Below are 16,616 nucleotides of genomic sequence, written 5' to 3'. Positions count from 1 at the left end.
TTCAGGACCAAGGTGTCAACAGTTTAAAACAATATCATAAGAATCGTGATCCGTTATAAAGTGTCAGTCATTCTCCAAACATTACACGCTGTGGCTTGGTGTGCGACAAGAAGCCCGCTCCTGCCACCGTGTCCCTTGAGTTGGGACTGGCCTAGGAGGAGAGGACAGGAGGAAGATGCCGGTGCTGCTCTGGGAAGGCTGGAGACCTGCGGTGGGGAGTTGGCTCCGGTCCCTGTGGCCGGAACCGGGGCTGGAGCTGGGTCCGGGGCCGCGAGTCTACGAGATGCACGTCGTTCAGCAGAGGAGGTGAGCGCCAGGAGGGGTCGTTCCAGCCTGTAGCCGGCAACAGCGCCGTCAGGGAGGGGAAATCGGGTGGTCTAGGGGAGAGGGGGGGACGTGGAGCAACTCCGGCTCGTAGCTCTCAGAGCCCCGGTCGTGGAGTGTGAAAGTCAGGTGGCTCCGAAACTTCCCCACTGTCCACGGAGCCGGGACACGGGGCGAAACATCACCTACCTCGCCACTTTTACCTTCTTACTTTATTATTTCTGTATGAAGTTTTAATACGCATAGATTGACTATTTGTGATTTTAATAATCCGCAACCCGTTAGCCAGTCTACTTTGGAGCCCATCCGAAAGGTACCCCTCGTCAGCTCCGCCGTTCACATCTACCCCCCGCATGAATGTGCTCCTATCTTCCCTGTCGACCATTACTGTCGTGTCATTACAACACGGATTGTTCTTATCTCCTGAATCAGACCCTCGGGCGGTTTAGGGTTCAGACATTCCTCCTTCTGCCGGTTTAATCCAGCCGCAAACCAAGGGATAGAAACCTTTACAAATAAACCCTTAAAATGGGTTGTACAAAGGAGTCAATCTGGTCTCCACGGCTTGCACCATGTATCTTGTGGCCAAACATAAGGTTATCTGCCAGAACTTCTTATATTGCGAATGATATTGCTCCATTAACAACCTCATCGGCACCAGATGACTATAAATAGTTGATGGTAGGAACGTTGCACCTCGGTCCCTCGGGGCGAGCACAGACAGGCGTTATCGGTGGAGTCGGAGAAGGTGTCAGACTGAGCATAAAACAGAGCGCTGAAGGAACCCAGCAGGCCAGGCAACACCCAGGGAAAGAAATAGACAGACCCGAAGCATCGTCTAGATCCATTCCCACCACAGAGGCTGCCTGATCCACTGAGTTCCTCCAGCACTTTGCCTTTTGCTCAATAATCCAGTATATATGGTTTCCTTGAATCTCCAACGCATTTGAGAGATATCCTCCTACCAAATATTTCTTCCCTCAAGTCTGGTATTGACGGGGGTAAGTTTTAGCACCGGGAACTTGGGCCACCGAACCCGAGCCAACAAACTGGCGGTCCACAGGCAAGCCGGTAGATTGAGGAAGGGGAGAGGAGAAACGAACATAATAACATCCAGGTCGATATGTGTCGGAAGGAGATGCAGGTGCTGGTTTACACCGAAGATAGACACAAAATGCTGGAACGGGATCAGGTCGAGGGAAGGAAGATATCTGAGTGGTGAGAGAGGTATGTGTCCTTTGAAAATCACAAATGAAAACTGCATTATATTGGAAACCTAAAATGAAACCGAATGTTGACCTGGCTTCTTTACCCGCATGTTGACTGTTGAGTTCTTTTACTGTAGCATTTTCTGTTTTTATATGAGCATTGATTCTTTGTTGTTGTGTTTGCAACGTTCATTGTTGGTGCATTGTTTACAACTGGGGCCCTTATTTTAGAAGACGGTGGAATATGGCATTGACTCAATTCTGAAAGAACTGTTTTTTTTTATTCCTGCGTCTTTTTTCCACCGATATCCACTGTTGCTGTTCTAACTCCAGTTGTCAGTTGCTCCGTGTTTGCCACCAGATGACACTGCTGAGCAGTGTGCGCTCGCCATCAGCAACAGCAGAGATACTTGGAAAGACTTTTGCATTCCAGGAAATATCTGGCGAGGGAAATGCAAGACTGAACAGCTTTTGCTTTTTGAGAGATGTGCTCAAAGTGTTGCATGTCTTTAGTGATTCTATGATTCGATTATTTCTAGTTTTCTCCTGTTTATTAAACCGTTAAGTTCCTACTCACAACACGGGCATGCTGAGCAGTTGCCTGGGGCCCCACGAGCATAGAGGCCCCATCATAATTTATGTATTGTAGAATGTTATTGGAGAAGAACATCGCAAGTGCATGACGGTATATTTGATTCGGCATAAAGAAACTGGAAGTGTAGGCCCCCCAGTGCACTGCTTTGCCCGGGGGCCTATAATGCTGTTATGACATCCCCTGACTCACAGATCCAGCGCAGGTTAAATGCAAGGCTCTCTTACCAATCACAAGCAGGGCGGTTGCAGCACCATTTAGCAAGAAATAAAACTTGTATTCACTGTTCTGACAGTTATTATAGAACACTCGAAATCCCATGTTGTAGAAGGCTGTGGGCTGAGGGCCGGGCCATCTAATTACGTATGTGTTGGCTGACATGGCTTCCACATGGTACCACTCTAGCAGATAAATTATGGGCTAGATAGGAAGTAAATGGTTTTTACACAAACCTTTCAAATTCTCCCATAGTGGCGCAGCAGAAGAGTTGCTGCCTTACAGCACCAGAGACCTGGGGTTGATCCTGACTACCAGTGCTGTCTATATGGAATTTGTACGTTCTCCCCGTGACCTGCATGGATTTTCTCCGGGTGCTCCAGTTTCCTCACACACTCCAAAGACCTACATGTTTGTAGGCTAATTAGCTTCGGTATAGATTGTAAATTGTTCCTAGTGTTTAGGATAGTGCTAGTGTACGGGGTCGGCATGAACTCAGTGGGCCGAAGGGCCTGTTTCTACGCTGTATCTCTAAATTAAGCTAAGCCTGTAACAGTGGTGGGATGCCGTGATACTCCAACTGATAGTCCTATCAAACACTCATAATATGGGCCAAGCATGTTAAACACTGTGTAAAACTCCACAAGGTCCCATCAAGCCCCACAAAACACAAAAATCACAGCTCAGAAACAAAATAAAACTTCCTCTAGAATGGCTCATCAAACATGCTCAGTAAAGTCTGGCGTTGATAAATTGTAGAGCTTCTTAGGAACCGTAGCAGGTGTAAGCTGTGAACCCCCTCAAGCCTGTTTTGCCACTCAGTAAGTCCACAGTGGTCTGAACAACTCCACTTCCCGACAAACTCTGTAATCTGTATCCACCTATCACTTGTCTGGCTTTGCATTGCCCCCACCACTCCACCAGTTTTTTCCCTCCTACTCCAATCAGTCAGAAGAATAGTCCTGATGCGAATCTTCACTGATTCATGTGCTCTAGAGATGCTACCTGACAAAGGACAAAGGACATTTATTTGTCACGTACACCAATTGGTGTAGTGAAATTTGTCTTGCCATGCAGCACACAGATAAGACACAACATTAAAGAATTGAACAATAAACATAAAAAACATCCCCCCACAATGACTCCCGTTATGAGGGAAGGCACAATGTCCAGTCCCCATCCCCATGTCCACCCATAGTCGTGCCTATTGAGGCCTCCGCAGTCCCCGCTGTGACGGCCCGATGTTCCAGGCCATTCTCGCCGGCTGATGATGCTCCGGCGTCGGGAGAACCTTCTAAGCGGCTTAGGATACCTGGAGCGGCCGCTTCCTAACTGGAGACCTCGGCTTCCGAAGTGGTGGAGCTCGATGGAGCTCCACCACTGGTGATCTTGCCGAGAGATCCCAGGCTCCCGGTGAAAAGTTCACCTGCTGAGTTACTTAAACACTTGTATCTTTCTTTGTAATTCAGCATCTGCATTCCCTGGAGTATACATTGGTACCTGTCAGGCTTATAGCAAGAGTTCATTTCCTTGCACTGTCACTATCAGTCATTGAGTTTTGTCCAAATTCAGATACATATACATAAGCCAGGCTAACACTTCACAGCAGGACCAAGTAAGTGCCTCTGTATGAAATCCTTAACACAGGTTCTCGTCTTCCTTCTCTAGTAGAATCTCCAAAGTCTATTGTAATGAAGATCACAAGATAAAATCCTTTACCTATTTCACCTTTTGGTCCATGCAAATTGACTTGTTTATTTTCTGTACGCTACATAGTTAACTACTTTTCAAAGGTACACCATGGACATTTGTCCAATTCATTGCCAGGCTATGGAGTTGCTGATAATGCTGACATTCATCAGCCATCACTAGTTGGCCTTGGGAGATGGGATGGAACTTCTTGAACTGCTGCAGTCTCGTGATGAAGTTACTCCATAAGTGTCATGAGTCCAGTGTTCATCCAACAGTGGGCAGATACTTGTCCTCAACCAGTTGGTGGGTTAGAAGAACTCAGGCACATCATGAGAAGTTGAAGGACTTTAAACCTGAGTAAGGTTGTTTTTTTTTCTTTCCTGCAGGATCAGCAAATCACCTCTGCTTTCTGCTGCCAAGGAAAATAAGGATAAGGATATTTATAAACTTGCTCAGTGTACATCTGTTGACCTTTTTGAAACAGGTGAGAATGTTTTTTTTTTTAAAATATCCTGACAACATATTTCCTGTCTCAAATTTGGATCATGTTTTACACTGCAGCTTGCCATTGGGAAAACTGGGAACTGTTGTTCCTATGTGTAAAGAAGTGAATCTGACACACTTGTAACTTTACTTTAACGCTTTAATAAACATACAGATTAAACATGATCCAGCACTAACTGTACGCAGTCTGTCACCGTGCTGGAGACAGTGCTATATATGGGGAGAGAGAGTGTTATTATACTTGATAACTAAGGCGTGGTTAGTGGTACTGAGGTAGCTATATTGTTGGTTGCAAGCATAAACCATCTACATCCTTCCCCTTAGAAATCAAAAATGAAATGGAGCCATGGCAGTGTGATTACATAAAGTATGCGAATCTAAACAAAGTCGCCATAGCTAACAGGCGGCTTAACAATGCGACCCGAACGCGTGCGTACAGCGCCTTTCGGAAAGAAGAGAAGGCGCAGCTGAAGCAGGCGAGAAGGTTAAAGCAGGAGGAGACGCAGCTGGAGCAGGAGAGACAGGAGGGGAGGGCGAACTTGCAGGAGTGGAGGCAAACCGGTCAGAACCTGGCGGCAACGGTGGAGGAGAACGCAACAAGTGAGGGGCCTGGGGCATGCAGAGATCAGCAGGAAAGCCGGCAGTGGCAGGCTGGAGGTGGAGCATAAGGACCCGCAGGTGGAGGCTTCGGCTCGTTCACAGCCAACAGGTGTTGACGGCTCCGACGATAGATAGTCCCTTCATAGTCCACCAGGTAAGAACGAGGTGAATCAGCCACACCAACCACGGTCGCGAGACGGGAATAACCGGTGCTAATCTGCATCCAAACGACTTGTCCGGGCCGTAAAGACATCAGCGGTCGGCAGGACCTGTCGTGGGAACGCCGTTGAACCTCATGCTTCTGTTCAATCCGCTGTTGGAAAACGGCAGTCTCGAACACTTTGGGTAGCAGGATCTGTTGAGCGATCAGCATAGGTGGTCTGGTTGTCCTCGACATCAGACGTTGGGCAGGGGAACCCATGGTCGGGTCACGGGAGATGTTACGGAGGTTAAGTAAGCCCAGGTAGAAGTCGGAGTTAGACAGGCGGGACTGCTCAAGCAGACCCTTAGCACTCCGCACAGCCCGCTCGGCAAGGCCGTTGCTTTGTGGAAACTCAGGGCTGCTGGTGTAGTAATGAAAGTTCCACCTGGCAGTGAAAGTTTTGAATTTGGTGCTGGTAAATTATTGGCCATTGTCGGTCTGCAAGCGGACAGGGGCACCTAAAGTGGCGAAGTGCCTGCGCAGTCTGCTGATGATCATCTCGGAGGTGATTGAAGGAAGTAGGTCCACCTCGAACCAGTTGGAGTACGAGTCAACCAGGACGAGAAACTGCTTGCCCCGCCATTCGAATATGTCGGCAGCCAGTGATATCCAGGGCATGGCAGGCGCCGGCTGCTGCAAAAGGGGCTGTCGCTGCTGGTGCGGGGCGAGGTTGTTACAGGTGGAGCAGGAGGAAACTCGGTCCCTGATATATTTGGCCATACCAGGCCAGTAGAATTGTCCCTGAGCGTGAGAAATAGTGGCATCGACCCCAGGATGACTGCGGTGGGCTGCGTTGTAGTATAGATCATACAGAGAGGCTGGAACCACGACCTTGTGGCCCTTGACGATAACACCATCTTGGATCACCAGTTCATCGCGGACCAGAAAGAACAGTTGGGCACCGGATGGCAAAGTTGTCCGTCTGTCGGACCAGCCGCGCTTGATGACAGCTGCGAGCTGCTGCAACGCAGGGTCAGCGGCGGTGTGTTCGATCAGGCACTGAAGCTGCCTGGTTGGGACAATGTTGACGTTTAGTACCAACAGGTTTTCTCGCTCGTAAGGGTGGTGGTCACAGGAGGCCCGTGGGGCACGAGATAGAGTATCGGCCACATGCATTTCAGTGCCCTTTTTGTAAACTAGTTGGAAATCAAAACGCTGTAGCTGCAGCATCATGCGCTACAGTCTGGCAGGGGCATCATGTATGGGTTTGTTAAGAATAGTCACTAATGGCTGGTGGTCGGTCTCGACCGTGAATCTGCTGCCGAAGAGGAAATCTTTAAACTTGGAACAAGCAAACACAACCGCGAGGAGCATACCGTTGCTCTGTGTCGGTCATGGTTCGCGAGGCATACGAGACAGGTAACAGCGATCCGTCATCAAAGAGCTGCAGGTAAGCAGCACCGAGTCCAAAACGGGAGGCATCACAGGTAACAAAAACGGGACGGCGCAGGTCGAAGAATTTAAGTGTCGGGGTGCTGGTCAGCTTAGATTTCAGAAATTCGATAGCCTGTTGGTGTTGTGGGAACCAGGACCAGGCAGTGTCTTTTTTGGTTAGTTGCCTCAGGGGCGAGCTCAGCTCACTGAGATTAGGTATAAACTTTCCGAGGTAATTGACCATGCCCAGGAAACATTTCAGACCGAGGACGTCGGTTGGGGCTGGCATCTCGGAAATTGCAGTAGTCTTTTGTGTGTCAGGCTTTAGTCCATCAGAAGTGAAGATGTGTCCGACGTAAGGCACTTCAGAGACACAAAATCTGCACTTTTTTAGGTTCCGTTTTAAATTGATCTGTCGAGCCCGGTCCAGGACCCGGCGGAGGTTTTTGTCATGTTCGGCGGCATTCTCCCCGTAGACTAGGATATCATCCACGATGATGGCGCACGGCATGCCAGCGAACAGCTGTTCCATGGACCTTTGAAACACCTCGCTGGCAGAGTTGATCCCGAATGGCATCCGCAGGAATTTGAATCTGCTAAAAAGGAGTAGCAAACGTTGTCAGGTCGGAGGAGCGTTTGTCGAGTGGTCTCTGCCAGAAGGAACTCTTGGCATCGAGGACGGAGAAAACCACGGCCTGGACGACTTGAGCTGCAACATCTTCCATGGTCCTCATGGGGTTGTGTGGTCACCTAATTGCGAGGTTCAGGTCCTTAGGGTTGATGCACACCCGTATCTCGTTCTTGTCCTTTTTCAGCGTGGCAACCATGGTGGAGACCCACTCGGTGGGCTCACTAACTGCCTCCAGCACTCCCATTGCGACCATGCTCTTCAGCATCGATTCAACTTTGTCCTTTATAGCGAGGGATACTCTGTGTGGTGCACGGACCACAGGCGCCACCTTTGGGTCGGTGGCGATCTTGTAGACGAAAGGCAGCTTGCCCAGCTCATTATCAAACAGGTCCGGGTACTCAGATATCGGATCTAGCAGCACCCGCACCTTATGGACAGTACGGTCGAACGAGACCAGTCCCAGGTCCTGGCATGCCTGGTTGCCCAGCAGAGTCACACAGTCAGAGTCGAGAACATAGAATGTGAGAGCCCGCGTTTAACTCTACAGCACACAATTGAAAGTGACCTTTCTCACTGGTTTCAGCACCTCGCCCCCGTAAGCATGTAAAGTCGAACGGTCTGCACTTAGTTGATCATTATGCCTAATCTTTCTAAACAGGCTTGTTGACATAACATTGACCTTCGCCCCCGTGTCGAGCTTAGCAGAGAAGGTTGAATTGTTGACAGTAACTAGGACCGAAGGATCCGGGAGTCGAGCAGGTGCATGTAGGAGTGCGAATACACTAGCATCTCCTTGAGAACTAATTGGCTCAGAGTCGAGGGCAGTATCGAGAGAGGATTGGGAACCAAACTCGTTATCAACTTGCACCAAGTTGTTTAGGACTTGTCTAGAAGCTGGGGGAAGTTTCCCACGGGAGCGGCAGACAGCTGAGAAGTGATTCAATTTCTTGCAGAAATTGCAGGTTTATTCGTAAGCCGGGCACTGCGACTGCATCGAATGCACATAATTGCAATTAGGGCACCTTTTAACAGCATAGCCGCCGGGGATGTAGCTGGCCCGCGGCATAGGTCTGGTGTTGTCTATTTTAGGACGGGGTCTGTCGAGACCGGTTAAATTGATCGATTTGTTGTCAGACCCCCGCTGTGCGAACAGCGGGTCAACGACTTCAGCCAACCGGCAAGCGTGCATGGCTTCGGTCAGAGTAAGATCTGGTTTCCTTAATAGCTCTGATCGTAATTTCTGATCGAGCATCCCTGTCACTAGAATGTCTCTAGTAAGCTGGTCAGTCATAGTTTCAAATCGGCACCTCTGGACGAGGTAACGCAGATCAGCAATAAAACATTCAACAGGCTCATCATGCTGCTGCTTCCTCGTGAAAAACTTAGTTCTCTCTAATATGCAGTTAGAGGGCAGATCACAAAACTCAGCGAATTTTCGCAACAGACATACCGGATCGTTGGCAGACTCTGCAGGTACTTGGACCTGATCATGTTCATCCTGGACCTCGGGATTGTAGGTGAAGGCGCGTGCTCTCCTCATGGCATCAGGACCGGCAAGGTTTCGAAGAAGGGAAGCTTTAACGGCATCAGGATCGTTGCAATGAGCAATATTCATGTAGTGGGTGAAATCCATCTCAAAAGTCGCCCAGCGCTCCGCTCTGTCTGCATCAAAGACCAGCGGCGCGGGTTTGCGGCAAGAGGATGCCACGGTGGCACAGGGAGAAGAAAACTCCGATAAAGAAACAAACTCAAGAAATAAAACCCGATTAACAGGAGGCGTGAGGTTTAACTTGCCGACACCATGTAAAGAAGTGAATCTGACACACTTGTAACTTCACTTTAACGCTTTAATAAACACACAGATTAAACATGATCCAGCACTAACTGTATGCAGTCTGTCACCATGCTGGAGTGAGTGCTATATATGGGGAGAGAGAGTGTTATTATACTTGATAACTAAGGCGTGGTTAGTGGTACTGAGGTAGCTATATTATTGGTTGCATGCATAAACCATCTACACTATGTTCCTGCGATGTTCCAGCTATGTTCCTGCAGGCACTGTTCAATATAAAGTGTCAAGGAGTTTGTTTCTGGGATACTCCTCTCAAATCCATTCCCTGTTTGTGAACAAAGACATTTGTTTCATTTAACACATCTGAGGAAATTTACCAACAACTCATTGCACTCGTTTTCAGTTACCGTTTATTTTCTGGACCTGTAATGGCACTGGAGTTAAACTGGGCATGATATTCAAGGCGTAATTCGACAAGTAATCCCATAGATAGACACAAAAAGCTGGAGTAAATCAGTGGGTCGGTTAGTAGCTGGAGAAAAGGAATAGGTGACCAAGAATGGCCTCGACCCAAAATGTCACCTATTTTCTTCAGAGATGCTGAATGACCCATTGAGTTACTCCAGCTTTTTGTGTCTATCTTCGATATAAAGCAGCATTTGCAGTTCCTTCCTACATATGTAACCCCATGGTGCTGCCAGTCTCCAGCAGCTCCATTCGGGGAAATCCAATACAAACTAGGTGACTGCTTTAAGAGATCTGTTCACAAAACAATATGACACTGAACGCCCTATTACCAGTTCCCTTGTCTCCCCATTCCACTCAAATTATGACCAGTCTCCCTTACAGTTCCAACTACTTATTGTGAGTTTGAAGAACAATGGCTCATTTTCCAATGGATGTGTCATAGTCATCTATGCTCAACAATTAATTCGCAAATTTCATATTAGAGTATTGGAAGTTGGGATGTTATGTTACGTTATGTTATACTTTGGGCAGCACAATAACGCAGCTGATAGAGCTGCTGCCTCACAGCGCCAGAATCCCAAGTTTGTTTCTGACCTCAGGTGCTGACTGTGTGGAGTTTGCATGTTCTCCCTGTGACTACGTGGGTTTCCTCCGAGTCCTACGATTTCCTCCCATGAAGACATGTGAGTTTGTAGGTTAATTGGCCTCTGTAAAACTGGCCAGTGTGTGTAGGGAGTGGATGAGAACGTGGAATGTAAACTGTTTCACCGCCCAGAGATGCTGACTGACCTAGTTAGTATTTCCAACCCATCACTGTTCTGTCTTTGTGATATAAAAAAATATCTATCTTTCTATAAGAGGGAAAGCAAAAGCAATGGATTAAAACGAGAAAATATCTTTAAACGTTGGTAACCACTCTCGATGGAGTATCATCTGGAATGTTAGAGGTGACCATGAGGTGGCTGCTCTCACCCACTGGTGCAGGTGGGGAAAAGCATGGTCATCCATGGAGCCACAGTGATCTTCCTTTGGAAGTGGCATTGTGTTGGCTTCCCCAGAACCCACTTCATACATCAGCCTTGCAATGAAACTCTTGTTTTTTTCCATAAATCCATAACACCTCTTCTCTAATATCTATCCTTTGCCCAACGTTGATGAATCTCATGGGGCTTTCCTTGTTCCCTCACTGCAGGTACAATGGGGGAGACAGCTTTGCACATCGCAGCCATGCACGATAACAACAATGCAGTGATGGCACTCCTTCAGGTGGCTCCTGAGCTCATCAACATTTCCATCACGGGCAAGGTGTATGAAGGTACCGGCTGCTGGGCCTGGTGCCCATCGTTCTGTCGAGAGAGTCACCAAGATCAGGGATTTGGGTGGGGGAAGTGATCCAGAACCAAGCACTACTCCCAGATCAAGGGCAGCACCATGGCTCAGTAGTGAGTGAAGAACTCGAGTGAAAATGTAGTGAGTTGTGGGGAAGCGGACTGAGGTGTGGGGAGGCGGAGTGAGAAGATGGAGTGAGGACACAGGGAGAGGTGGTGCGGGATGGAGGGAGGTGGCAGAAGGGGGGTGGAGAGTGGGATGATGGAGGGAGGGGTAGAGAGGTGTGAGGACGGAGTGAGTTGTGAGGTGTTGTGAGTTGGAGTGAGTTTTGTGGAGGCAAGGTGTTGGGAGGTGAGGTGAGGTGGTGGGAAACAGAGTGAGGTGTGGGGAGATAAAGTGAGGACTGGGGAGTAGGAAAGCGCGGTATAAGCAGTGGGTCATAAACAGGAGGACTGGTTACTGAGTAAGTATGAATGATAGGCAGTGAGTTGGCTTGGGCATATAATCTTTGAAAAGTGAGTGAGATTTTAGCAGTCTGAGTCTGCCAAACAAGGGTCTGTCCCACTTTACGAGGAAATTCACAAATTCTCCCGAGTTTTCCCCTTGATTCAAACTCACAGAATGTTCGTAACTGGTCCGTAGGAGTCCGTAGATACAGGTGCACAACCTTTTATCCGAAAGCCTTGGGACCAGACACTTTTCGTAATTCAGAATTTGTCGGTCTTGGGAATGGAAATTTTTTAGCGTAGACTTTAATGGCTGGCTCAGTGGTAGAGTGTTCGGCTCATATCCGCAAGGTCGCGAGTTTGCGCCTTGATCCAGGCAGTTACTCGGTCGTGAGTTTGAGTCTTCAATGTCGTTTTTTCTTGCAGAATAAATGTTTGTATGAAATGCAGTGTAGGAGAGGTGTACTGACTGTGTGGGCAGAACTTTGGAAGTGATTGCCCACCAGTCTAAAAAGCCGCTGTGTCTCCCTGTCCCTGGGATAGCAGGGGGCGATCAAACAGCACAATACCCCCCTCCCCCTCCAGAGGAATCCGCTCCCCGATGGGCCGCTACGGCGACAAGTGGCAGTTTGCCCACAGCCCGAGCTGCGCCACCCCAAGAACACCTTGCACACCATCAGCTTCTGCCCCTATGTGTTCCTCTGGAGTTGGAGCGGGGCTGGGCTGGAGTTGCTGCTGGCTGTGGGTCTCTGGGATCTCCGTGCTTGCAGTGGGCCTGGGGTCGCTGTCCCGTTGGTCCTGACGTCTCCGGCCACCCCCCTGGACTGGAGCTGAGACTGGGAACTGTACCACCCTTGCCCCCTCCCTCTGCAACTGCAAACAACCCCACTCTCCTGCAAGGGCGGTACAGTTCCCGGAGGATGGCAGGTGGCCGGAGACGTCAGGACCAACAGGAACCCGCTCCCCGATGGGCCCCTACGACGCCCCGAGCTGCGCCCCGTCATCCGCAACCCAGGTTCCTCTGTAGTTGGAGCGGGGCTGGGCTGGGCTGCTGTTGGCTGTGGGTCTCTGGGTTCTCCGTGCTTGCGGTGGGCCTGGTGGTCGACGTCCAATTGGTCCTGACGTCTCCGGTGACTGCACTGACCTGCTGGCAGCCATCGCCGACTTGAAGACAGTGCAAAGCCCCCGCGCCGGTGCAATGAGCGGGGAGCTGGAGAGGGGAGGGAAGGGGTCACACACATGGCCGGGGAGCAGAGGGGTGTAGGTGGGGTGAAACTGAAGGGAGCGACAATCTGCTGCTGCCTACACTGTGTATCGTGTCTACCGTGGGAACTTTTTAACTTAGCGGGCAGGCAGCAGCAGATTGTCAATTATTAACCCTCCCGCGCAATATACCCTCACCTTCTCTTTTATGAATGGGGATTTAGTTCCCCTTTCTTCCAGGACCGACCGGAGGTTCCGCTGTCACCCTGCGGGCCGCCCTCGGTGAACGTCCTGTCTCCCTGTCCCTGGAATAGTAGGGGGCGATCAAACAGCACAATACCCCCCTCCCCCTCCAACTCCAGAGGAATCCGCTCCCCGATGGGCCGCTATGGCGACAAGTGGCAATTCGCCCACAGCCCGAGCTGCGCCACCCCAAGAACAAGACGTTATTCTTGCACACCATCAGCTTCTGCCCATACGGGGAGCGTGTTCTTCTGGAGTTGGAACGGGGCTGGGCTGGAGTTGCTGATCTGGGATCTCCGTGCTTGCAGTGGGCCTGGGGGTCGGTGTTCCGTTGGTCCTGACGTCTCCGGTGACTGGCACTGTGCTGCTAGCATCACGACGTGAAGACAGTACAAAGCCCCCGCGCCGGTGCAATGAGCGGGGAGCTGGAGAGGGGAGGGAAGGGGTCACACACATGGCCGGGAAGCAGAGGGGTGTAGGTGGGGTGAAACTGAAGGGAGCGACAATCTACTGCTGCCTGCACGCTGTTAAAAAGTTCCCACGCAAGACTCACGATACACTGTGTATCGTGAGTCCAGCTGGCAGGTAGCAGCATATTGTCAATTATTAACCCTCCCGCGCAATATACCCTCATCTTCTCTTTTATGAATGGGGATTTAGTTCCCCTTTCTTCAAGGACCGACCGGAGGTTCCGCTGTCACCTCTGCGGGCCGCCCTCGGTGAACGTTTTCAAGGACCGAAAAAATGTCGCTATTCGGAGGTTTTCGTTATTTGGATCGTCGGATAAAAGGTTGTGCACCTGTATATCGTAAACCTACCGTAGGTACGTGGGGCATCCACCCGACTTTTTTTACTCGTGGACATTTTTTATCTGGCTGGAAAAAACGTCCCGACTTACCTGATGCCCCGAGTACCTACGGCTGACATAATGAGCCACTACGATATATTTACGGACTCCAACATCCACCCTCGGACCCGTTACGAACATTCTGCGAGTTTGACTCAAGGGGAAGACTCGGGAGAATTCATGAATAACTTGGGAGAATTCGTCAATTACCTCGTAGTGGGACAGACCCTTTAATAGGTAATTAATCAAAGACCAGTTTTGAAATAACTGAATATTCGATCTGCAAATAGGATTGACAGCCCTGCACATTGCCGTGGCAAATGAGAATGCGAGTCTAGTTAAAGAACTGATCAGCCGAGGAGCGGATGTGGCCACATCTCGGGCGACTGGAACCTTCTTCAGGCACAGTAGAGGGAGCATCGCGTACTATGGTGAGTGTACAACCTGTTCTGGCCCCGGTTCGGTATCAGAACCATGGCCACAACCCCAGAAGAGTGATCGAATCAGTGACTGTGTGAGTTCAATCCTCTGACTACCAATAGATGAGTCTCCAAGTAACTTCCTTCATTTATATAGCTCCTTAAATGTTGGAGGTTGCCCACAGGTTCTTCAATGACTGATTCTACAGGTGACATTAGGATTGGTGCCCAAAACCTAGATTGAGGATGTGAAGTCTGACGGGTATATTAAAAGAGGAGGGAAGGATAGAAGATGGCCTTGCCCAGGGAGGCTGTATCTGATGTCAGGTTTAGAAACCTGACCCTCATAGTGATCACAAGAGATCAACGCTTGAGAATTGCAGAAGTGGAGGTTAAGGAATGGTGAGGCAATGATGGCTGTTCAGGAGGGTGGAATGGGATAGAAAATGGCTTGAAAGTTTCAATCCAAAGCTCCAACTTCACTTCATGAGCTTACTTGGTGATGCGTAACAAGCTTGTTACAATTTGTGATACTGGCAGCACAGTATTTATAGAGGGTAAACATCCCTCTAGTCGGATTTGAATCAAACTGAGATCATCAAAAACACCGGATGAAAACCTGGTAGCCCAGGGTCGATGATTTTTGGGATGACCTTTATGCCACAACTCCAACTTTGTAAAACTTTTCAAAGCAGAATCATTGTCAAACAATAATTTAATCATTTATGAAGATATTGGACCAAATGCTTTGTGAAATTGAGAGGACCCTGTTAACACCAGAATGAGATATTTTGGGAGAGAATCACATTGGCTACATTTTCGTTAGCTGAGGAGGTGGTAGATTGATTGCATTCGACAGTGATCATTCAAGAGAGAATTAGAGGAGTGCAAAGCAAATAGATTCACAAAAAGGGTACCAGACTGATAGAAATATTGATGGACAAAAGCTGAGGTCCTTCACTCCAGAAATGAAACTGATTTCTGGGATAGGGTGGGTAGCTGAGAGGGGCGGGTAACCCAATTAATGTTTTCATGAAGTTACAAAAGGATTTGGATACATAGACAAAGAATCCAAGGTGCAGGATTAGGCCATTCGGCCCTTCGAGCCAGCACCGCTATTCAATATGATATCATGGCTCATCATCCTAAATCAGTGCCCCGTTCCTTCTTTCTCCCCATATTCCTTGATTCTGTTCGCCCCCAGAGCTCAATCTAACTCTCTCTTGAAAACATCAAGTGAATTGGCCTCCAGTGGCAGAGAATTCCACAGATTTCTTGGGTGTAGGGAAATTTCAAAAAATGCCTGCAAGCATAATCCAAGGTTGAGGGCAAACTACGTCTGTTACAGCAGCAGCCAACTGCAGGCTCCAGGTGGCCAGCCAGCCTCCTGTGTGTACAGGCTGCAGTGGGTCTGGATGCAAGCAGGACGTGCAGAGATGGGAATGTCATTCACTGACTGGCCACATGTTATGGAGAGATTCACACCAATATTAGATAAATATCTCAGATACAGTACAAGTGTATAGTCGCAGTACACACTGAGGCAGTATAGAGAGTCGTCAGTTTAGCAGCTTTTTCAAGTCTCAGTTGTTGTAAGGGCAGGGATCTTGATCTGACCATGAAGGCCTGTCATCCTGGCGGCAATGCAGGGTCGGCCTGGTTAAGTATAGCTGTTGGTGTCCTCCATCGCTGTAGGCCGCGTCTAGTCCACATGCTCAACCTCTTGGAGCGGTGCCTGGTCCAGCCGAACCCCTGGTTGTTGCATGGCCTCCAGCGGCCCACTCCACCATCGAGGTAGTGCGCTCAATCCTGCAACCAGTCTACTTACCCCACCTCTAGGTGGGGGTATGAGCCGGGCCTTCTGGACGTGTTCTGGTCCACGCCGCGTTTTCCATCCATGGCGGGCAAGTTCCCGGTCTCGGGCGGGTGAGTCAAACTGATTCTGAAGAAGGGTCTCGATCCAAAATGTCACCTCTTCCTTTTAACCACAGATGCTGCCTAACCAACTGAGTTACTCCAGTATTTTGTATCTATCTTCAGTGTAAACCAACATCTGCAGTTCCGTCCTACACACTGAATTATAGAGTCCGAATCGGAACTCAACAAATTCATCTTCCAGTAACCAACTATTTTCCTCTTCACAGATATTGTTGAATATTTCTGCTTCAATTTGTTTTTTTCCTTTGTCTCTTCTGTCTCCAACTGATGGAATCGAGAGTCATTGTTATCCTGAGATCTTTGGGCTGCACCCTATCATGGACTTCATTCTCTACTGCTACAAGCTTGTTTTCTGTTTTCCCTTTCTGACCCAAAACGTTTGCTATTTGTCCCTCGTGAGGCTGCCTGACCCACTGAGCACATCTAGTCCTGACTCCGGGTCTCAACCCAAAACACCAACAATGATTTTCCCTCATGGTTGCTGCTTGACCCATAGAGTTTCCAGCATCTGCAATCTTGTGTGTCAACATACCCAGCTTTTGATTCCGGTTACACTCCTCCAAGTTTCACTTCTGGCTCCATTTGCTT

General features: G+C 49.1%; 1 protein-coding gene across 2 annotated transcripts in view; it reads left to right on the top strand.

Moving 5' to 3' along the window:
* The window catches only part of LOC129708398 (transient receptor potential cation channel subfamily V member 6-like), a 59,961-nt gene continuing 43,345 nt past the window's right edge, over nucleotides 1–16,616 (top strand). Inside the window, exons 1-4 of one of the 2 annotated variants that reach the window (XM_055654116.1) lie at nucleotides 1–306; nucleotides 4,419–4,516; nucleotides 10,796–10,918; nucleotides 13,962–14,102. In XM_055654116.1, coding sequence (XP_055510091.1) covers nucleotides 176–306; nucleotides 4,419–4,516; nucleotides 10,796–10,918; nucleotides 13,962–14,102 — 493 coding nt within the window. In that variant the 5' untranslated portion in view covers nucleotides 1–175. The remainder of the gene's footprint in view (nucleotides 307–4,418; nucleotides 4,517–10,795; nucleotides 10,919–13,961; nucleotides 14,103–16,616) is intronic. The other variant, XM_055654115.1, reaches the window with a different exon arrangement.

Source organism: Leucoraja erinacea, chromosome 23 (genome assembly GCF_028641065.1).
Source record: "Leucoraja erinacea ecotype New England chromosome 23, Leri_hhj_1, whole genome shotgun sequence".
Classification (NCBI taxonomy): Eukaryota; Metazoa; Chordata; class Chondrichthyes; order Rajiformes; family Rajidae; genus Leucoraja; species Leucoraja erinaceus.
The sequence above is the reverse complement of the archived record's forward strand: the minus strand, read 5'-3'. Positions and strand labels throughout refer to the sequence as shown.